This window comes from Aedes albopictus, chromosome 3 (assembly GCF_035046485.1).
Source record: "Aedes albopictus strain Foshan chromosome 3, AalbF5, whole genome shotgun sequence".
NCBI lineage: Eukaryota > Metazoa > Arthropoda > Insecta > Diptera > Culicidae > Aedes > Aedes albopictus.
Window position 1 is genome coordinate 262551998 of NC_085138.1, and position 24853 is coordinate 262576850.

At 38.9% G+C, this 24853-nt stretch overlaps 1 protein-coding gene across 1 annotated transcript in view; it reads left to right on the forward strand.

Moving 5' to 3' along the window:
* LOC109422416 (triple functional domain protein) overlaps positions 1-22340 on the forward strand; it is a 42251-nt gene extending 19911 nt beyond the window's left edge. Inside the window, exons 3-10 of the mRNA XM_029856918.2 lie at positions 11042-11257; positions 11320-11662; positions 11721-11972; positions 20430-20877; positions 20941-20974; positions 21253-21493; positions 21554-21637; positions 21707-22340. Coding sequence (XP_029712778.2) covers positions 11042-11257; positions 11320-11662; positions 11721-11972; positions 20430-20877; positions 20941-20974; positions 21253-21493; positions 21554-21637; positions 21707-22306 — 2218 coding nt within the window. The 3' untranslated portion in view covers positions 22307-22340. The remainder of the gene's footprint in view (positions 1-11041; positions 11258-11319; positions 11663-11720; positions 11973-20429; positions 20878-20940; positions 20975-21252; positions 21494-21553; positions 21638-21706) is intronic.
* Positions 22341-24853: the final 2513 nt, after the last annotated feature.

A 24853-nucleotide genomic window follows, 5' to 3' on the forward strand; every position in this document is an offset into this window, starting at 1 on the left:
AATTTGGTCATAAGGATAAAATCCAGTGTCTGGCATCCGAAAACCTTCACTAAGGCATTTGACAACTTGATTTACACAAAGGTTATATTTACACATTCATAATATTTGAAGTAGAACTATTTTTACAATTTTTTTCGTGTTATCGAACAATGGAATATTTCGTTTATCATTTCCTTCTAATCACCTTTGCTGTTAGGTAGTATATTGGGTTTTTAAATTAAGAAAAATGTATCGATTTTTTGATTTCATACGAAAGAGCACCTTTTTCTGAGCCACTATGATTTTTTTCAGATTTTTAGAACTTTATTTTGGTACCTAAAATCAATTTCAAAGAAATTTTTTGAAATCACCTTTTGACAGCTGGGTAACTGTTTGACAGCTCCACCCAGTACAAAATGCGACGAGGGGTGATTGGACAAATCGCTCCCATACAAACTTCAAATTGATTTTTAAATAGGTTCCCGGGCACCAAAATTCATGAAAATTTGGATTTCGGCTCAGTTTTGCATGCAGATTCAGAATATGGAATTATCTCAACATCGCCAAAGAAGCCAATTGGCGGGCAAACGGCTTATTCTATAAAAGACTCCTCCTTCTATTTATTATATGCTGTTCTTTCAAATTAAGCTGGATATATAACGAAGGAATACTTTCAAATTACATGAGCACAAACTGTAACAAATAAAAGCCCAAACTGCTGGGTTCTGCGAATAGGAACAGCTTTATTTTTCAAGCTAGCCTACGCACATCAACACACTTTTGACGCTCGGTTTGAAAACACGCACGAGTGTTGAATTTTCATGCCACCACCACTGTTTGAAAAACGTAAACATGATTAATCCCCCCATGGCTCCAAAAGTTTTCTCTAGTTCAAAATTTTTCCATTTCTAATTTTCGGTGGAAATTTTAATGTATCGTCGTTGCAAAATTAACTACAGTGCACTAATAACAGTTTTTAAAAGGTACCTTGATTTCCACGTGACCTAGTGCACTTTGTCATGTCTTGTTTGACTTGTTCAGAAATAGTAGTTTACGCAACAAGGTGCAGAATGACGATTTTTACAGCACGAGTCGTACATTTATCCAACGAGGCTTGCCGAGTTGGATAATTACGACGAGTGCTGTAAAAATCGAGTTCTGCACCGAGTTGCGTACAACGTTTTTTGCAAGCTCATAAATTACCGCTTGAGGGAAGTTTCAAACGAAACTTTTTCATCAAACTGCATACTGATGCTCATTAGTGTGGGTCATCGGAACCGTTTTCTCAGATCAAAGCTTTTTTGGTTCCGTTTCGGGTCCTGAGTATCTGTGCAAAATTTGAGCACGATCGGTAGCGTCTACACTTTGCGCATTGCAATTGAAATTTGTATGTGATTTTGTATGGGAAAACATACTTTTTTGCATTTTAGCCATAAGTTGAAAAAGTTTCTCTGAAACTTTTTAACCGATACCGTAAAATGATAGCCTAGGATGTTCTGAAAAACTTTGTTGAAGACCGCAAAGCGATCCGATGCTTGTGAAAATAGTTATAACCAACAAACTGCATGTATGTGTTTATGTTTTAACATGTAAAGGAATAACAATAGCAACAAAATCATGCTGTTTCGCCAAGCAATGCCAACGCTACAACTTTTTTCATAAGCATCAGATCACTTCGCGGTCTTCGACAAAGTTTTTCAGGACACTCAAGGCTATGTTTTCACTTTATCGGTTACACGGTTTTAGAAAAATTCGAGCTTGTTATGAGAGAAATGCAAAAAAGTGTGTTTTCCCATGTAAAACCCCATACAAACTTCAAACGCGATGCGCAAAACGTAGACAAAACCGATCGTGACCAAATTTTGCACACTTATTTGGGTCCTGAAATGGGATCAAAAAAGCTTTGATCTGATGAGATACCATTGAATTTTTCATTTTTCCATACAAACGATGACCCACTCTAATGCTCATAGACATGTTTAAGAAAATCTGATCATAGCAGGTTATACTGTGCAGTTGTCACAATTTTTCAAACTTGCATCCAGAAAGCATCAAGAAGTTGATCAAAACTGAAAACAGTGCTGTAATGGTTCATTACGCAACGCAAATCAGTGCTGTAATGAACCATTACAGCACTGTTAATTTGGTGTGGGAAAGTAGGCGTTTTCCTGTCAGATATGCGTGAGGTAAAACAGCCTATTACGATGAGAAATTGCAAAAAAAATATTGTTGCATTACTTTTCTGTCGTGTGAAATCGAATAAGAACAGTAGCTGTTGGAGCTGTGACAGCTTGATGGAAATGTTTTGACAGCGATGAATGGAGATATCTGGACAACCGATTTGGTTCTTTTCGCAGGATCCAGCTAAACTGTAACTGTAGCGGAGTAGCGGAGTAGTTTACCGAATATACAGTTAAACTTTCCATCTACCGTCAAGGCACCATTCACCGTGGATCTAAGAGGATTCGGGGCAAATAAGGGTTGTCATTTGACACCAGTCTTATAAATATTGTTTGTGCCGCTTTTAATTGCCTTCATTATAGGTTAAAATTAAAGCAATATCCACAGAAGTAGAAAATTTTTCACAAAATTTGGTGATATAGTACAATTAGTAAAGGGTAGCAGGGTCGCCTAATTCCGTGGTAGGTCTCCATTCACCGTGTATGAGAAATTTTATTCTACTTTGTTTAAAAATGATCAAAACAACCCAGCCAAGGGAATTTTCTTCGTTTAAATTCATTTCAAGTAATAACTTGCAAGATTTTATTATAAAAACGAATGTTCAAATTTTCGATTTTTTTTCTAGATATATGGGACAATATGGGGCACGGTGAATGGAGACAATTGATTTTTAGGGTACCCATTTACCGTGCCTTTTTGTTTCAATAAAAAAGTACGAGTAATCGTACTTTCTTGTTAAACTTACTTCGGTAATGCAAAATACATACCTGATATGTGAATTTAATTGCTTCTTGATGGAATAAAAACGTTACTACATTAAGTTTATCGCTTAAATCACCTTAGTGCAGTTTTCGTTTTTTCACTATGAATGCAGTGAACGAGCAGAAACCCGCTTCATGTAAACACACTTTAGTGTCAAAATGATACTTTTAACTGTTTCTAATGATTGTTTTTACACGGTAGTGTTGTATTGGTGAAATTGAAGGGGAATTGTCATATCATTCAATCATAATATGGAAATAATGAAAAAATATTCGAAGGCACACGGTGAATGGAGCCCCCACGGTGAATGGCGCCTTGACGGTATATGTTTTGGTTTTTCTGCGAATGCGCTGTTTTGTCTCCGACTGGTCCAAACTACATTTTTGCATGTGAAGAATTAGCCTAAGTTAAAATTCACGAATAAAAAGAAACTAAAAAAAAAACATTTTTGCAGCCTAGTGTCCTTTTGGCCTTATTATTTTTCAGTTCATGGAATATTTATCCTAATGAGCCACCATCTTTTTTTTTTCATTTTTCATAACACTGGTATATAATTCAACTTGAAGCAACAATATGCAACTCCACAAGCAAACGTACTGCTGAAATAGTCATTCCGAGGTGCGTCCAATAGAATGGCTGACTTTTTTCATCTGAAATATGCCTTCTTTAAATAACAGGCTGTTCTTTTGGGATGTTTTGGAATTAAAATTTTCTTTTTATTGGATGTTGAATGATAAAATGACTGACATTAGTTACCACTCTTATAGAAATACAACCTTCTTTAAGTAAGGTTGCCGCATTTTTGTTCTTAACTCAATATGCATTTAATGAATTTTGAAATACACTGAAGAAGATATCATTATATGGAAACCATTTCAATTTGAAAGATATCTCATTAAACGATTTTCAATTTTCCAAGATGGATGGGTGATTTAAACCACGCTGAAGTGATCTGGTCTTCCGCTGGAGTTCGATCAAATCACCTAGAGCTCTAAAAACTAACAATTCACCTGAGTTATTATGGAACTACTGATTCTCATATTTTTCTGGGGAATGTCCCATTCTGGGGAATGGATTTCTGGGGAATGACATACAATCGTATATCATTGGTTTTGAGAGGCCTTGCACCGCCCCCCACCTACGACATAAGTTGACGCGTATGCTTAGTATAAAAAGTTAATTTAACCCTTATGTGGCCGGCAGGGTACCCGGGTACCCAGCACCCATTTTAAATACACGGTGTAGAAAAAAGGAAAAGGTTTGCCGGCCACATAACGGTTAAGGTGAATATATAATGAAGCCACACCTTGAATTTTCAAGAGCACAAATCTGGAGAACCAAATGTCGGTTTGAGCGGAAAAGTTGATCGATTGGTTTCCCGCTGTTGCTAACCAATCGATCAACTTTTCAGCGCAAACCAATATTCGGTTAGGGGCCGTCCATATACCACGTGGACAGCTTGGAGGGGGAGGGGGTCAGCGAAAAGTCCATGCTTGTCCACGGAGAGGGGGGTGGGGGTTTGTCAAATGTCCACGTGGACAACATTGACATATAAATTAGAAAACAAGAATCTACAAACGAAACAAACTATGTCGCATTATTGATGAGATTCTCTTCAACAGTTCTTTCATACATTTTATTTTATTATACATTGTCTTTTAGTTGTACGTTACTTCTTCAAGGAAAAAAAAAATCATGGTATTGATTCACAGACTAATTTGTTTTAAATTTATCAGAATTTCTAATTACTTAGTTTTCTTCATCGAGGAATATTCTGATGATTTAAAATGGAATGTAGACCATGCAAATGTTTGTGTTTCAGTCAGAAGTTCTGTATGGAATTTTCGAAGTATCATAAATTTTTAAACTACTTCAAAGTTTCAACATATATGTAGGGATTGGCAGGCTTATCTCAGAAGCTGTTTTTTGTAGGTTCCTTTAAAAGATATTTCTAATGGGTATTTAAGTCTAAACCTCAGCAATACAATTATGTTGCTTATTTTCTTTATTTATTTTCACTTCATCTGCCTTTTGGCTTAATGAAGGTGGTGGGGAAAAGCCCTGTGGTGTTGAACAACAACATTGAATTTCAGTCTCCAGAAGGCGTAAAAACCCCGCATCTTTTCGAACACGACTGTTACAAATTCCAACAAAACTAACATCAGGACTTACAAATTACAGGTTAAATACACTTTAAACATAGTCACTATCTTGATGTGTGATATTGATGCAAGTCTTGTTTTTTTGTAAGAACCTAAGAAATATAATCTTATCTCAACATAAATCTAAGATTTAAAATTAGCTTTTCAGACAATCATAGATTGAACAAACATTCTTCATTCAACACCGTCTTCAACCAAAGGCTGTACAGACTAAACATTGAACAATCACTAACATCAGGCGATGGACATTACACGAAAAACACCCAATGAAAATTTTTCCGTTTGACGAAAATTTTTCATCAACTGGAGCAATAATCGAATCCACACTCTCACAAACATTAAGCTGAAATAAAAACAATGCTGAAAACCTGTAGGTACCTATTTTGTGCTATTCTTTGTATTCTATGTAACGCTATTGAATATTTGTATTTTATAAAGTTTTCAAGACATTGCTTACGAAGAAAAAATATACAATATTAAAAAAATCTTTTCAAAATCACTTTTTCCATTTATTTTAGGAATATGAAAAAAAACTTTTTTCTGATGTCCACGTGGACAATGGGGGAGGGGGGTAGGGGTCAATGAAAAGTCCACGCTTGTCCACGGGGAGGGGGGAGGGGGTCAAAAACCATGAATTTTCTGTCCACGTGGTATATGGACGGCCCCTTATTCACATTTGTGCTTTTGAAAATTCGAGGTGTGGCTTCGTCATAAATTCACCTTAAGTTTCGCTGTGTGATTCCTAGAGGAGTCCACCAGAAAATTCTGCAAGATGTTTTCTACAACTCCTCCATTGATATCTTTAAGGATTTCGTCAGGAATTGCTTCTATGTTTTCTCCAGGGATTTCTCTATTTTTTAAGTAAGAGGGAGGGGAGGGGGTGGGTATTATAGGGAGGATGTAAGGTCATTTTGGGGGTCCCAAAGAGTATCAGTGGGGTACCGAGAGATCTCAGGGGTGTTGAAGGCATTTCAGAGAGTATCAGAGTATTTTTGGCGAAATTCAGAAGCGTTACGCAGAACTTATGGAGGCGGTTTCGTGGGTTTCGGAGGGTATCTGGTTCGTTACATGCGATCCGAGGGGACCTGATGCATTTAAGGAAGTTTCAAAGGATTTTCAGCGGGTTTCGAAGACGTTACGCGGTGTTTTCGGTGGTTTCGAAGTGTCCCTGCGTTAGGTACATGGGGTTCACTAGGATTTAGGGGGATTTCGAAGGCATGTCAAGAAAATTCATATGATTTTCAGAGGCCCCATCACAATATTTTTTTAGAAACGCCTCTGAAATGCCTTTCGATTTAAGGATATTCTTGAAACCCTCTGATATACCCAACATCTGAAATGCCTAAAAACGCCCCTGAAACATTCGTAATCACATTGAAACGCTCTTGAAATTATCGTTATCAATTTAAGATGCTTCTGATACCCCTTTGGATGCCTTTAACCCTTAAAGGATGTGGACAACCTATTTTTATACTTTTACTCGTAGCTTTTGACCTAGTGGATGGATTTACAAAATCAAAACGAATTTTTATCAAGGGGATTAGTTGTGCTATCATATGCATACATAGAGGTTATGTTATGTAAGAACATTTCGGAGATACAGCTGCAAATGTAGTGTACACCTCTTGTTTTGCACTCGGTTTCGGGTAATATTTCTATGTAAATCTGATATATTGTAATGAAAATTGCCCAAAACTCCTTGTTTGTGTTAGGCAGAAATGATTTAGAAGTTTTGAACTTAGTCTACTGAATACAAATAATCTTGTTTCTTTTCAATTCACTTGATCTTCATTCGTTACATTCAAAGATATATTTTAAAACATGAAATGATGGTGGCCATGACCTGGTGATGTTCTAGGCAATATAAAACGCTCTGGAGTTTTGATTGTAAGGCCTTTACTTGTAATAGAATACTAAACCAATGTATGTATGTCAGAACTAATTCATTAGATCCATACTGGTAAATTATAGTATGCGAGATTGACTCTACATCAATGACGATTGCTTGGGCCATCCAAATCATTCTGGAGTTAAGGGCTTTATATCTACACTCGTAACAATGCACCGGTGTCGTTTAAAATTTAGTATAGTGCGCTTTGGTCATCAGTAGAATCATGTGATACTTGTATATACTTCATAGGGGCATCGTGGAGTATCTATCCACACTATTCTGAAGTTGAAATATATGGTTGCAATTTGGAATATCAATACTTTCCGTTCGAAAACTCCAAGGGCTCGTTGGTCCTCTGCACGTAGGGTCCATATATCGTGCCCATAGAGAATCAGCGTTTTGTAAATAGTAAACTTCGTGTTCCGGCGAACTCTATTCGATCGTAGAGTACTGCGGAGTCCAAAATAAGTACGATTTCCTGCCACAATGCGCCTCTGAATTTCTCTGCTGGTGTCGTTGTCGGCGGTCAACAGTGAGCCCAAGTACACGAATTCTTCAACCGCCTCGATTTCATCACCGTCGATATAAATTCGGGGTGGCGGGCGTGCTGGTTCCTCCCTGGAGCCCTTTGCCATCATGTACTTTGTCTTCGATACATTGATTACTAATCCGATTCGCATGGCTTCACTCTTTAGTCGGATGTACGTTTCCACCATCGTCTCAAATGTACGAGCAATAATATCAATATCATCAGCGAAACCAAGCAGCTGAACGGATTTCGTGAAAATCGTTCCACTTGTGTTTATCCCCGCTCTCCTAATTACACCCTCTAAAGCAATGTTGAACAGCAAGCACGAAAGACCAACACCTTGCCGTAACCCTCTGCGAGATTCAAAGGGACTCGAGAGTGTCCCTGATACTCGAACTACGCACATCACTCGATCCATCGTCGCCTCGATCATTCGTATCAGTTTATCCGGGAATCCGTATTCGTGCATAATCTGCCATAGCTGTTCTCGATCGATTGTATCATACGCCGATTTGAAATCGATGAACAAGTTATGTGTGGGCACGTTGTATTCGCGGCATTTCTGCAACACCTGGCGGATGGCGAACATCTGGTCCGTTGTAGCGCGTTCACCCATAAATCCAGCCTAATAGGGCCCATATAGCCGAGGCGGTAAACGCACGGGTATTCAGCATGACCATGCTGAGGGTGACGGGTTCGATTCCCGGTCGGTCCAGGATCTTTTCGTAAAGGAAATTTCCTTGACTTCCTTGGGCATAGAGTATCTTCGTGCCTGTCACACGATATACACATGTAAAATGGTCATTGGCAGAGGAAGCTCTCAGTTAATAACTGTGGAAGTGCTCATAGAACACTAAGCTGAGAAGCAGGCTTTGTCCCAGTGAGGACGTTACGCCATGAAGAGGAGTGGAGGATTGCCCCACGAACTCTCTTGCAATCGGTGATAGACGGCGGCATAAAATTTGAAAGAGTATCTTGTAGGCAGCGCTCAGTAGTGCGATAGCGCGGTAGTTCCCGTAATCCAACTTGTAGATGGGACACACGATACCTTTGGCCTCGAGATTTTGCGCGTATGCTGAGGCGACATCCAGTTATTTTAGTCACTCTAGGTTGTACCGTGGTTGTCGCCGGTACCGTGCATTGTTGATGACAGAGAGTTTTGGGCGCAGTTTGACCATCACTAGGTAGTGGTCGAAGCCGATGTTGGCGCTACGAAAGGTCCTGACATCGATAAGGTGCTACATATGGCCATATTATTGTTTTTTTTGTGGCAGTGAAATCAATAAAGCGGATCTCAACAATTTTCAAAAATCCAACTCTTTCACTACAACTATTTCGCTCATCATTTCTGCAGCTTGACCCATCAAACTGCATTTAATGTCCGCTACAACATATTTATCATAAAATAAATAAATGATAATCAAAAATACCTTTCGTGAGATAATTGATTATCAAGTTTCATATCTTGAACATAATAAAAAACTTATTTAATAGCAGCTTTTTCAGCTTGCGACCATTTATGATTGTAAAATAAATTGGCAACCCACCAGTACATAATATGCCATTTTTTGAAAATTTAGACTAAATTTTTGAATACATATATTTTATCGCATTCATGACAGGTTTTGTTTAACTTGCGTTATGTAGCACCTAAAGTTACAAATTTTAAAAGTTTTTTTTTTTATCTACAGTGTTCTTTTCGTTCTTTTCATAAAAAAATATGACAAAAGGTAGTGATCAGTTTAAAAACATCTTAAGAATTTGAGATAAGTTTTCGTGACAGATAATAAAGTGGACATTATCAAACGTTTGGTGAATTCTTATCAAAACTTGGCATTTTTTGCTGATTTTTTTTCTGAAATTTTTATGACTGAACATGGCGTGTGAATGCAACAACTTGGTCTTATATTTTTGCAACACAAGGAAAATTAAAAACATTACCAGAATGTTAAAGCTTCTGATTGAAAACTCACGGTTTCAGTAGTTTCAATTCAATACTTCGGGCTCGTTACAAAAAAGAAAAGAATATAATTAAGAAGAAAGCTTATATTTGAAAATTCTAATAAGATTTTTCCAAATAAATCTGATAACTCTGCCGATTTTCCAAAAGAGTATAAGGAAACTTTGGGAATGCCTTACAATATCATTTGACATAAGATAAGTACCGTCTACCCCCGTTGGTTTGAACGACACCTCATGCAAACCAACGAGGTTCATTTTTTAATTTGAACTTCTGGTAACCCTGTGGGCATCGAAAAACACACTGATGGTAACCTTTTTTTGCTGTTTTGTTTTGATTCTGCGTTCCGTTTCACCCCGTGCCATGAGCAGAATGACGTTTAAATCATTTTTAATTTGAACGATGTGCAGATTAGAAGGGGTCAAATTAAAAAGTGCTCAGATTAGATGTGGTCAAACCAACGAGGGGAGACGGTAAATCATTAATTATAATATCGCTCAAGCTTTCTCGACCCACCAAAAATAATCTGTTGGTCGCGACCCATAGTTCGAGAAACGCTGTTTTACAGTGTTAAGGTTATACACATTAGTCGCATAAATTGCCGTAAACAACACATCCAATCGCACCAACCGTTTCAGGGCTTCGTAGCCGTGCAATTAGAGGCGTCAGTCATCTAGGCGTATCGCTAAGCCTCGGAGTGTGAGTTCGATTCCCGCTCTAGTCGGTGAAAATTTGTTGTCAAACGAAAAATTCATCACTGGGCCAGTGCGTGCCGTAGAAGTGATGTACAAATTACATCCTTTCCACGCAGCAAACTGGCCGCCGATATTTCAAAATTATTTGCTGTGCTGGTTTGCTCTAGAATTCAGTCCAGGTTGTTTTTTCTGAGATTTGCAGGAAATTTCTCTCAACATTTCAATGCATCAATCATCATGGATTCTTTCTATAACTTTTATTCCTGTGGGAATTACATGATCTCTTTCAAAGTTTTTCTTTAGGAATTATTCTTGGAATTCCACTTTCAATTCTGCCCAATTCTTCTAAGAAATTTACAAAACTAGAGGAATTCCAGAAACATTCGTCCCGAGAATGCTGAGAATGGGATGATTCATCAGTATTTCGTGCTCCTAGAAATTCAAGGGATTTTGATCACCCGGATTTCCCATCGTAATTCTTTGATTTTTTAAATCACTCATACTTTTTTTCATTTTTTGTATCGAAGTCTATCGTGAGTTCAGCATTTTCATCGGAACTCACTGGAACATTTCTAGTACTTAAACTACAGTTTACTTAACATTGAACTAATAAATGAACTCCACGATAATCCTTTATGTGATTTATTTACTGTTTGTGCCTGTTGAATGTGACTCACCTGCAAAGCACTCGAACCGTATTGAATTACATTTCTGTATGAAGCGGGAAATACAGTTGTTGTTTATAGCTAATTTCTTATCAGTATTCCCCTCCCGACTGTGACGTGCTGTCGCTCCCTTTGTTTGCGTAATTTGATAACCGTTAGTCATAATAACTGTTTTGGAAACGTTCGTGGGTGTTAATAAATTCCAAATGTATTTCAGGGACTCCGCTGACTTCGAGCTTTCGGATACGTCACAAGAACCCGCAGTGGTGGCAGAAGCACGAAATGCGTTCATATCTCAAGAGCCCGCCGGTCATGGGCACTACCATGACGACGACCAATTCAGCGACACTGATTCATTCGATTCTTCCGATGACGAGGAACTGATTGCGCTAAGCAATTCCAGGCCTGATTCAGATTCGTCAATCAAATCAGCGTATGGCATCCGGACTGAATGCATTCTTGATAGCGTGATAAGATTTTCCATTTCTTTTGTAGACGCATCAGCAACATCATAAAAGAGTTGTTGGAAAATGAGGAAAACTACGTACAAACTCTCGAGAAAGGAATCGAGAACTACCTGGGTGTGATGAACGAAAAGGATTTGCCGCCTGCACTGAGGGGACAAAAGTACCACATTTTTGGTAACATTGAGAGCATTTACGAGTTCCACAAAGACAAGTTCCTACCAAAACTGCGCGAAAATTGTGCCAGTATACAGGGTGTCGCGGAGACCTTTATCCAATTCATTGAGGAAAATCGATTCTACTGCTACATCTTGTTTGCGTTGAATCGACCAAAGTCGGAGAAGATTTGCAATAAAAACTTGGACTTCTTTCAAGTGAGTTTGATACCTATTTAGAATAGGATTTACTTATTTCCCCAATTACCAATTCCAGGAAAGACAAAACCAAGTTGGTGATAAACTAGGACTCAACAGTTTTCTTCTTCAACCGATTCAACGATTACCGAGGTACAAACTGTTGCTAGCCGAAATCAACAAAGAAGCTCTGAAGTTGATAGCCGACGCCCTTATGGATACAGTAAAAGATGAGATCGGAGTTCTGTGTAAGGCAGAAAAACGGTTGGAGCGGTTTATCGACATCGTAAACGAGGCCATGAGCATCAACGATATTTGCGAATGTTACGAGGTGAGTAGAACATTTCCATGTGTTTGCAAGATTGGAATCTGGAATTCTAAAGATTTAACCTGCTTTCGGAGAAGGATTTCAAATGCATTCGGACGGACTTGATGGCTTCCTTCTCTGTGGCAGCAAATTGTTTTGGCAAAATTGTTGACACACCTCCGGTACTGATTCTGAGGGCAAACAATAACAAGAATCCGGACAAAAATAAACCTGTGAGTGTCTTCATCGTTAAGGGTTCAACTCAAAACACACGTGGTGGAAGGTATCACTCAACAAGCTTTACACTGATCGTACACTAACAATAAATAAGCTAGATATTGGTGTATTTGCCCAAAAGTCACGCGGCCTTTCTCTGGGGAAATTTATAGGCACGTGTTTTGTTCCTCGATTACTTTACTCAATAATTCCTCCAGAACCATTTCTTTCTCATAGTAAACACGCGCGAACACAAAAAGAACGGAATCTATAATGGTTCCAGCGTTTTCGCGACCGTTTTCATTTTTTGGGTTCTAAAATAGCGATCTTCCAAGAGTTACTAGGGTATTGGTTCCCACATGCCACATGCTTAATAATGTGGCTCCCATTTTCATCCTACGAAAAACAAAGGATTGAAGCGCTGTTTGTTTTGTTTCTTATTTTTGTATTTTTTGTTAGAAGTGAGCACCCATGAAAACAAAAAGAACGGAATCAATCGATGCCGTAATCGCTTGTTTTCGAATAGTATGAACATAGGAGCGTAAGATTACTGGTGGCACACATACCCTATGTACTGCATTTGTTTCAGGAAAACTTTATGAGGGGTTCAAGGGCGCTTAAGTGGCGTTTCAAAGGGTTACTGGAAGATTTCATGGAGTTTCAAGGGCTTTTCAGTTGGGGTTCAGATTTGTTCTTGGAGGTTTGCCGGAGGAGTTTTAAATGGGCGTTTCAGAGAACATCTCCTAAAGCTCTTTCTAATGGAACGTTAATCAATCACGTCACGCTTTGATGGGGTAGGGGGCGAATTTAGCAAAGTGTGATCCATACAAATACTCTCGGAGCTCGAATACAAAAAGTATGATATAGGGTGAGGAGGTAGAAAAACGAACAATTTTAGCGTGACGTTATTTATCGACGTTCCCTAACTCTACTTTTGAAACCTCCTAAAATACTACTTCTTGAATCGTCCCCATTAAACATCAATGAAACCTCCTGAGGAACACGCAAGACCCTTCTGAAATCCCCCGAAACACACTGAAACGCCATTGAAACTCCCTGGAACTCTCTGAAACTTCCTGAGCTTTGGTACTTCTGGGATTTCACCGGAACTTCATCCGAGATTACTCCAAGAAATCCTTCGTGATTTTTTCAGGGCTCCTCCAGAAGTTTCTTGTGGAATTCCCAGGGCATTTTTGATGAGATTCTTCCGGAAGTTTATTAAGAATTCCTTCAGAAGTTTCCTGCTGGGTTCTTGCTGGCAGGGATGGGAGCACTCACTTGCAAAGAGTTACACTCATTTGTTATTGTCTCAGCTCAGAAGCGTGCAATCTAGAAACGATGTATGGACGACTTTTGCCTTGTGGTTTTGCCTAAAAGTTTTCCAAACAGAGTAAATATCGCACACGCATACCAAAGTCATGACAGAGCTGTTAAAGCGACTCTCCATGAGGTGAGTGTAATTTACATTCACCTTGTGGAGAGTTGCCTTCGTAGCTCCCCCACGACTTCGGTATGTGTGTGCGACTCCTACTCTATTCGGCAAATTTTTAGACAAAGCCACAAGGCAAAAGCCGTCCATACATCGTTTCTTGATTGCACACTTCTGAGCTGAGAAAATAGCAAGGATTGTAACTCTTTGCAAGTGAGTGCTCCTATCTTTGTTTGCTGGAGTTTTCTCTGAGATCCCTAAAGATGTTTCGTCTGGGATTCCTTGAAGAGCTCTTGCCAGGATTCCTCCAGGAAGTACTCACGGGATTCTTCCAGAGATTTTTGTCTGGTTAATTTGTGAAATAATATTTGAGACTATTTTAAGGAGAGACGAACCAGCCAAGGGTTGATAGTCTCTTGAACAAAGACAAATCAAAATCAACTATTTTAAGAAATCCTGGATTTTCCGACATTTCTCTAGAAATTGATTTCGAGATACCTCTAAGATTACTCCATCCAAGATTAGCCCAGCATTTTTTTCTGAGATTCTTCAAAGAATTTCTTCCGTGGTCTCTCCACTTTTTTTCTAGTATCCCTTTAGGATTTCATGTGATTTCTCAGAGAGCTATATATGCGAGTCTTTTTGGGGTTCCTTCTGAAATTCCCTCTGGGGTCCTTCCAGGTGTTTTTTTTTGAGTTTCTTAACAGGTTGCATGAAAGAACCTCCTTCCAGGATTCATTCTGAGATTCCTACTGGAACTTCAAGGGTTTTCTGCCAGGATTTCCCGTGGAGTTCTGGGAATCCTCCAGAAATTCCTTTTAAGGAAAACCAGAAAGAACTTGCTAGAGTATTTCCTCAAGGAAATTATGTATGAATTTCATTAAGGAAAATTCCATATACAAAAGTTGCGGGACGAATATTTCAAAATATTCCCAAATAAACTCTTGGAGGATTTTCATTAAAAATTCCAGTATCAACTTTCAGAGGAATTCCATGAAAAATAGGAGGAATTCCAAGGAGAATCTAGAATGGAATTTCAGTAGGATGAAGGAATCTAGGAATTCCTGAAGTAATCTCAGTAGATGTTCCTTAAGAAATCCCGGAAAATAACTCTGGAAGAGTCCCGGAATTACTTCCTGGGAATCCCACATAGGAGGAGTCTTGGAACAAACTTGTGGCGAAATCATGAAAGATCTCTAGGAGGAATCCCGGATGTAATTGTTGTGAAGTTATAGAGATCCTAGAGGGGTGCCATCGTGCCGTCATCAAATCATAAATAAGCACACTTTTATACGCACGCGAGTCCTATTTTTTAAATTAAATCAAACCACCTATGAAAAGCCAGCAAAATTCTTTGAAGTCCAAAAGCTGCTACATTTTTCCAAGTCCAAATCGTAAACAAAAAGGCTACGAAACGACAAAGACTTAGCAGCCACGGTTTGCAGTGCCCTATATCCCTTTGCATTGTTTTGATTTTCTATTGAATTTTGACATTTACTGGCCTTCTTCTTCTTCTTCTTCTTCTTCTTTTTCTACTTCTTCTTCTTCTTTATGGCTCTACGTTATCAATTGTAGGACTTTCGTTTGGCTCCCGTTGTATGAATTTGTATATTGTGAGGCAAAGACAACCCGCCTTCTCCGGATTGGCGATGAATAGAATTAACCACTAGGATAAATGGAGGCCCTGGCCTTGTTATTTACAAAATTTCAATGAGAGAATTTCAGAAGGGTGGGAGAGAATGTCATGCAGAGCCTCATACTGTTGTTCTATGCATAGTTGTCCCATGCATCTTGCTTTGCTCTTTAGATTACCGTGCAAATGTTCAAACGTTTGAAATATTTGTTCACACGTCAAACACCATAGAAAGTAGCAAGTAAACAAACCGATTATTCCATGCACCACCCGAAAAGTGTAACCGACGCTGAAAAATTCTAGCAGCGAAACGAACAAATGTATGCTAAAACTGGTGGGAACATATTGTGGTGGGACAAAAAATTTTTGCAGGGGGTCGAATACGGTGCAAAAGATGCAATATGAGATTCCCATATAACATGGGCCAATTGGGCGTAGAACAGCAGTATGGGGCTGTCCATAAACCACGTGGTCGGGGTGGGGGGGGGGGATGGGTTCGGCCAATGTTCATTTTGTATGGACAAATTAAAAATTTTGTATGAACAAATGACCACGCGGGGGGGGGGGGGGGGGGGGGGTTGAAAAGTCCCAAAAAAATGACCACGTGGTTTATGGACAGCCCCTATAGAGCAATCGCTCCGTTGTTGCTATGCAAATCTTTGACGTTTCGTGACTTTCATGAATACCTACCTACCTAGTGTGCGATTGAATTCGGAATGCATATTGCTTTTTTTGCACCGTATTCGACCCCCTGCAGAAATTTTTTGTCACATCACAATATGTTCCCACCAGGAAAAGCATACATTGGTTCGTTTCGCTGCTAGAAATTTTAAGCGTCGGTTACACTTTTTGGGTGGTGCATGGAATAATCGGTTTGTTTACTTGCTACTTTCCTTGGTGTTTGACGTGTGAACAAATATTTTAGACGATTGAACATTTGCACGGTAATCTATTATGTTTCCAGTTCAAAACCGAATTAGCGACATTTTTTCTTTGACTTCCGCTGCTTTTGCCTTGCGTTAAACACAATGTCGGAAGTGGGGCGCTGTATTGTACACCTGGTGCTCTATACAGCGCCCCACTTCCGACATTGTGTTTAACGCAAGACAAAAGCAGCGGAAGTCGAAGAAAAAATGTCGCTAATTCGGTTTTGAACTGGAAACATAATATAAAGCATAGTTCTTGGTGTAGTTAACTCGCATGCGGAAATGTGTTAATTTATGACTATTGTTGGGTGGATGCTGAAAAAAATCTAAATTATGAGATTCCAATGTAATTCTGGAGGAATGCTACCTGACATTTCGGTTTTTGTTGAATATATTCCTCATATATGTACAGTGGTTTTCAGACCTTCTAATTTGCGGTGCACTTTTAGGAAATAAATCTCTACGCGGTGCACCTGTTCATGATTGTCCAAAGAGTGCATGCACTCATTTTAGAAATAATTTTTCCCACACATGTGATTTTTACATTGACATGCATTTTGTTTTTATTACAAGTTCGATTTTCGTTTGATTGACACAGTTGTTTGACAATGAATGTTTTCTTGCTGGGCATATTTTTTTACATTTTCGTGTGAGGTCCTTAACAGGCTCATTGTGGAATTCTTGCCACATTAAAAAGCTTTTGGCGGGTTTTTAGAACCTCGACGTACTCCTGCTTGGCATCTGTTTTTCCAATTAGATTGCAGGATTTCTGAAGAAATCTTTGCCAAAAATCCCTACAAACCCTTGGTAAATTTCTTCAAGATTTTCTGAATCCGAAAAAGGTTCATTTGAAATCATTTTTTATTGAATTCCTGAAAACTGATAGAAATCATTTATGGGTCCCTTCTGACGTCCTATATATGCAGAACCGTCTACCCCCGTTAGTTTGATCGCTTCTAATCTGAACACTTTTTAATTTGACATGTGCTAATCTGCACATCTTTCAAACTAAAATGGTTCAAACGTCATTCTGCTCATGGAACGGGTTGGAACAGAACTCCGAATCAAATCAAAACAGCAATAAAAGGTTACCAGCAAAGTGTTTATCGATGCTCACAGGGCTGCCAGAAGTTTAAATTAAAAACGAAATCTGTTGATTTGCATAAGGTGCCATTCAATCCAAAGGGGGAGGAGGTATAACTAGTTGGATTACTTCTAAGATATTTTAGCAAAATTCTTGAAAACAAATTCCTTGTAGGGTGTTTGATGCTGTTAACATTCACAGCATTGAAAGGAGAATTTTTAAATGAAGGTAGAACTTTCGAACTGCCACGGTGCACTTGCAAAGGCTTCGCGGTGTATCAAGCGCACCGCGGTGCACGATCTGAAAACCCCTGGACTGTATGATATGTGTAGATGGGGTTTTAAGAAGACTCTAAAAGGCTTTATGGTGGGATTCTAATGCTTTGTTGATTCCACAGATAGGGGCAATGATCGAATGCATAGCTTTTAAACTTCGTTTGGCGACCCTTAGTCCACAGACGAACAGACATAACAACTAGAACAATTGTCTTGGTAAACCATCACCCAGTTCACACTATCATCAATGGAAATGTTTCACGAAACACTGCGTTGTGTGATATCGTCAACAGAACGCGCTAGTGTGAAACGTCAAACGCAAAGAAAAACGATACATGCGCTTCTGGTTGTTAAAGCCACAAATATGAAGATTTAAAATTATCGTTAAAAGTGTAGTTGATGGAAATTTTGCAAGTTTTACGTCTATTTGTCTGTGCCCAGTCCGTTTATAAGCACGCTTAGACTGTTATAGCACATACAAACAGACATACTACTCAAATCGCAATCATCGCACGATTTAACGGTCATTTTGAAAATAAAGTGTGGTTCGGACTGTGCTCGCATGTAGCATGGTGGCGTTGTAGTGCCTACATCACCTCTTAATATTGGAAAGAAATGAACGCGACGCCGATCAATGTTTACATACAATAAATCAATCATGAACCTTCATTCATGTTTCATGAATGGATGACGCCACGGGGGGAGTCGTCATCTGCTAAATTGTTACATCGAGCCGAGGGAAACAACACCTGCAAATGAATGCTTCGGATTGAGCATTATAGAAAGTGCTACTGAGGTGCCAACCGATGTTTTTGAAACCAATTTCTTCCAAGTAATATGTCTGTTTGTCAGTGGCGTAGCCAGAAATTGTCTCTGGGAGGGGTTTTCAACAATCAATGATACTTTTTTTGATAAGACACTTACCTTTTGTAAACAGTAATGAGCAATTGTATTTGTCGTTTCAAAATAGCGGCGCAGCCGAAAAATTTTTTCGTCGCAAAGCGCTTTATACTAAAAATTTGTTCCACATATTTTGGCTCTGAAGGGGGGGGGGGGGTTTAACCCTAAACCCCCCCCCCCCCCCCCCCCCCCGGTGGCTATAGGAAGAGCAAGCTTGGTAGCAACATACTGAAGGGTTGCGAGAATCAAGTTTAGGAATCGATGATCTAGTGGAACTGGGGCTAATTTTGAAGGAGAACTCCGTTGTTAGCTTGCCTGTTATTATGACAGGAGACATTCCGGTGAGATATAATAAACATTTGTTTGATATATTCCGGTGAGATTCCCTGAATAATCTAGAAACGATATATTCTTCCAAATTGCTCCTGAGACCTCATTGAAATAGTTTCAGAACATCAATCTGAACCTCCCATGAATATTGATTTTTATTCCGGAAATACTCATGATTTTTCCAGGGATATAATCAGGATTGATTCTCAAATTCTTGAAGAAATTCCATCAGGAATTTCTCCAAGTTTTCTATCTTTGATTCTTCCAAGATCTCCTTATGGAACTCCTACAGAGATTTTTTCCGGGAATCCTTCAGGAATTCTTTCGAGATTCCTATGGGGGCCCATTATAAGATAAGACTAAAAGTTCCGTCAGGGATTTTCTTATTAGTATTTTTTCCAAGACTTTTTCTTTTGGATTGTCTTCAGAAGTTTTTTCCTAAGACTCCAAGCTTGATTTCGAGGTGGAATCCCTAGATGGCATTATTTGCACAACTATTGGAAGAAATCTGGAAGAAACCCCTAGAGACCCTTGGAAGTTTGCGGGGGAATTCACCAAGAAAGTTTGGTAGAGATTGTATTAAAAACTGATAAAATAATTCCATACGTATGTCCTGGAGTAATTGCATAAAACAACTCATGATCATCTAAGAGAATTCAAGAATGAACCTGGTGATGAATTCCATAACAATCTGCAAGAATTACAGAAGGAACTCCTGGAGGAATGCTGAGACCGGGAGGATTTGCTGGAGGAATCCCAGAAGAACCTTCTGGCTGGACGTATACTGGGAGAAGAACCCCGGGAGAAAATCATGCAGGAATCCAGGTAGGAGCACCTGGAGAAACCCCAGAATTAGTTCCCGAAAGAATCCTGGAAGGAGTTCCTCAAATTAACTCGGAAAGAGTTGCTAGAGATATCCCAAAAGGAGTATCTGGAGGAAACCCTAGCAGTTTTTGAAGGAATCTCGCAAAAACCTCTAGGAGGAGAGGAACCCTGCAAGAATTTCTTGGAGGAGACCCAGATGATTTAAATGGAGGAATCCCACAACAAACTGCTGGAGAAATACCAGATGGATTGTCTAGAGGAATCTAGAAAGTAATTGGCTATACAGGTTTGCCTGGACTCTACACATGCGGAGGAAAAGACAAATATTGATTCTAATACACAAACATGGGAAGCCAGCTGGCAACCCGTCGGCGTACAGACCAATTTGTCTGCCGGCCACTGCCGGGAAGCTGTTGAAGAGGATTCTTCTGTTGAGGCTGATGATTTATACCTAGTGGTCAGATGACTCTGAGCTCTATGATATCCGGTTCCTATTCGACACCTTTAGGTATAAATCAATCGGTATTTCTGAAACCGGAGTGGAGTTAGTTGACTAATTGTATAACTACCTATTTTTTTCCTACTAACTATCTGTTTGATGTATGTCTTGTAAATAAAAATGTGTGTATAAACTGAAAGAAATTTGGGAAAACTAGGAGTCGGATTTCGCCTCATAATATGTAATATTTTCTTGATAAAGCTTTGATGGGAAATGAATGTTACTATTTATACCGCCCAGTATAAACTGTTTAAGACACATTTGAATAAAACCACATTACACAAAAACACGCACAACAACCAAGGCCAAAGAAACATTGTCTCACTGTACCGAATTCTGAACGTCATCTCTACTCTTCTTCCAGCTCAACCTTTTCCACCAGGGCAAGTTCCGCAAAATGTTCGAAATGGACGTCTATGACTGGGACCGAAGGCGCCGCTATCCGGCGAAGGTTTTCTTCTTCGAGAAGTGCATCATCTACACGGAGAAGATCAAAGACTATCTCGAATACCGTGGCCACTTCGTCGATTCCGAGGTGGGGCTGTACAACGACGGCAAGACGAAGCTGTGCGTGTTCGCAAAAAAGCGCGGCATCCAGGAGGTGGAAATTTCTAACAGCGACATGAGCACCGTGCAGAAGATGGCCGGTTACATCGAAGACACGATGAAACGCTTCGCCATGCAGGAGCGTCAACGAATCAACGATCTTAGCAGCAAGAAGGAATGGCACGAACAGCGAGTGCCCAGCGTGATGACCATCAACCGGGGAAGCACGGCCAGCGGCAAAAGTATCGTTAGCAATAACAGCAGTCGTAAGTCGTTGGGCTTGGTTGAGATTTTTGGAAATTGCCTGATTATGTTTTTGGTTTTTACAGGTGACAGTTATGAATCTGGCTCTCAAACTACATGGTATGTTGCTCTATGAGTGCAACGCTTTAGCTGAGGTTACAGTTAGGGGCTTGACTGTGTACATATTACGTATAAAAATACGCTTTTATCTAGCTGAAACCAAAAAATATATGTGTTTGTTGAGAGAACTCATTATCGTGTTGTCACTTACCTCACATTACCATTATTCGATCATCTGTTTCCGTTCTGCATTGGTAAGCTAATGGTATATCCGTTTGGTGATGGTCATGGTATACTTTTGTTTACAGAACTACATATTGCGCGATATTTGCTTTCAGGGATTCTGAGAAACCAGTACAAAGTTTGGTCACAGCTCAAAAGCATTTTTGCCAGATTTTGGCAATCAATCGAAAGTATTATTTTGGAGAGCTCCCGGAAGAACTATCACAACAGATTCATCGCTTCATTTCGGCGTATGATCAATTGGTTGTAATTCACATGAAAAGAGTGTATGAAGATTTCTCCAAAGAAAGCGTGGGAGTCGATGAAATTTGCGAATTTTTTATTCAGTACTTCAAGGTAAAACTCATACAACGATCTTATTATATGAAATAAATATCTATGTTTTTGTATTACTAGGAGGAATTATTCGAGCCCTACAATAAGTACTTGAAACTCTTTAAGAAAGCAGCCGGTATCATGAAAAACATTCACAGAGCTTCGGTGAGTAATTCGAGTTTAACGGTATCTATCCTGATCCTAATTCTCGGTTTTCCTGTTTCTTATCAACAGCGAACTTCTTTGAGCAGTACAATGGTAGCCCAGACGACGGACGATTTCACTTTCCTGATCATTGAAGTTTGGAATAAATATCTGAACTTTGTACAATCACAAATTGTTCAGCTATCCGAAAAAATGAGTGAAACTACCTCTGAGCCGGAGAAAGATTTGTTCCGCAAGTTGGCATTTGTAGAGGTGCAGATCAATTCGTTCCGCAAAACACTCATGCAAAACTATAAGCTGTTCAATCTAGATGAAAACATTTCTGCATCCAGCTATGGTCTGGTGCTCTACACCGACAGGGTCCGTTATGGCAATGAAACGCTGAGCTCGCACCGGGTGTTCATATGCGAGAAAGCAGTACTGTGTGTTCGGGTTCAAATGGTGAAGGATTGCAATCGCAATGCCGAGAAGTACATTCAAATGGTGTTCAAGGATAAATTTGTACGAGGCGTGAGCGTCGTTAAGCAGAGCAAAAAATCGGAAATAAGGCTCAACTTCGAAATCGGAGGTATTAAACATGCTGTTGACTTTGGAAGCAAAGCCAACCGGGATAAGTTCTATGGTAACTACTGTATGTTTTATGGGAAGTGGTTCAGTGCGCGATGGTAATGATGAATAAATGACCGTTCAGTTAAAATCGAAAGTTTTGTTGTATGTAATTACTGAAAGAAAATAAGTGTCTTTGAAGTGTTTTGTCATAATTGCAGAGAAGAGTTGTACATACATATGTACACTAATTAGCTCTACATCACATTTATCAAACAGGCGAGGCGTTTATCAAACAGGCGATTTCTTCATTTTATGTACAAAAAGCCGATGTTCAACAGCAGGCAACACCTTGTCGTAGTCCCCGGTGAGATTTGAATGAACTAGACCATAGCTTCCCAACCTTCGTTTCGCGACCCCCCACCGCTTCACATTTCACAGTGGGAAAAATCGACCCAAAAAACGGATCTTTTAACGCCGCTGGTTTCGGTACGTGAAGTTGACCATTTCTGACGTAAAAAAGTACGAGAAATCGATTGGTGCTAAATTCATTCACCGCACGGCACGGGTATTCAGCATGACCATGCTGAGGGTGACGGGTTCGATTCCCGGTCGGTCCAGGATCTTTTCGTAAAGGAAATTTCCTTGACTTCCTTGGGCATAGAGTATCTTCGTGCCTGCCACACGATATACACATGCAAAATGGTCATTGGCAGAGGAAGCTCTCAGTTAATAACTGTGGAAGTGCTCATAGAACACTAAGCTGAGAAGCAGGCTTTGTCCCAGTGAGGACGTTACGCCAAGAAGAGGAGAGGAGGACGGCACGGGCAGTGGTCCATTTTGCCCCATTTTGCCCTTTTTTCATACAAAAAGAGAATTAAAATGTATTTTCAAACAACTAACACGACTGTAGATCATTGAAAATAGCTGCAGGTGTAATTAGAGGTTAATAGAAATCATAAACATATATGAAAGATCCTTTTAAATGCTTATATTGCCCCATATGCCCCAACAACTGCTGGAAATTGTGATTTTTACATTATTATGAATGGATTTTTAATGTTACTGATTTGATTTTCTTTTTTTTACATAAACAAGAAGCGCTAGATCTGTTATCACCAGAACCATTTTCAGTAGTTGTCCAATTTGCCCCATTTTGCCCTATTATCATAGAAAAATGAGATTTAAAATGCATTTATTAGAAACAGATACTATAATGGAACGTTGAAATTACACTAGTTTACAAAATAAAACGAAAGTCGTGAACTTCTATCAACGACCAAAATTTTTGAAGTACAATTTAGTGCTGATTTCGAATCCGCGCTTCAAAAAATTTAAAGTAGAACAGTTTTTGAGTTTTAGCTTAATATCGAGTTTTACAATTTTTTAAAATATGGAATTTACTAAAATTCAAATATCTTGCGTTTTGTGCAACCAAATTCAAATCTTTTTTTATAAATTTAAAGCTGAATACAATACCATTCGATCATCTGAATGCAGGTTTTGCGTCAGATTGATGAAATTCAAGATATTGGCAAGTTTTTGGGACGATCTCCTTAAATTTTAGCAAAATTTCCAAAAATATATGAAGAAATGTATTTTTTTCAATAAGAAAAAACCAATCTAAAAATTCTTTCTCACCGTTTATTTGACATATCATATGTAGGCGAGTTACAGTTAAAAATTCAGCTGAATCGGAGCATTGATTCCGGAGAATGAGATGTGTTAAGTGAGCGACTTTACTTAAAAATAGAACAAAAATCGATTTCAAATCATCAACCTTGTATGGAAAGTCGAAAAAATTTCCGCTCTACTGTAATTTTTATCCTTCGCGTTTTCGAAATCAGGGCATGATTCTGCGCCAAAAATGATCATCAGCTTACCGAGTTCAAAAATGCTGTAAACTAGTGTTATTTTTAGTTGCAATATGAAGCTAACAGCTATCATGCGCATAAATGAAATATATTCTCCTTATTTTGCCCTACATGCCCCTAAAACTGCTGGATGATAACATTTTTTTCTATTATTTTGTAATGTCACTGGTTACAATCCATGAAATCCTAGATCATTTTTTATATAGACAAATACGGTTTATCGATAAGGTTTAGAATCATTCACGGGAGGGTACAAATAGCTGTCCATTTTACCCCAATTTGCCCTGATTTGTTGTCGCCTCATGAATGAGTTGATTTCCCCCCTTTGCTTATGTCCAAACTGATGGACTTTTGTTACTGAAACCAATGTAATCGAAAGGACAGTTAAAATATATGACTTTAGTGGGGAATACAGGGTATAATAAGCACTAACCCTAATCTTAATTTGTAGTCCAAATGCCTAAATATGCACACGACTGATTAAACAGGGCATCTTAAATATATATAATTTGCTTTGAGACGCCCCATTTAATCAGTTTAGCGCATAGTTGACATATTTTATAAAATGCTTATTAGGCCCTTAGTTCCCCATCAAAAGCTGAAATTATAGAAAGATTCATATATATGTCTTTTTGATAAGATTGGTTTCAGTACCAATGCTAATAAGGGAAATTAATTTATTCATTACTTGACAAAAAATCAGGGCAAATTGATTTATTCACTACATGAGAAAATCATGATAAATTGGGGTAAAATGGACAGCATATATACCATTCCGAGAATGATTGTAGTATTA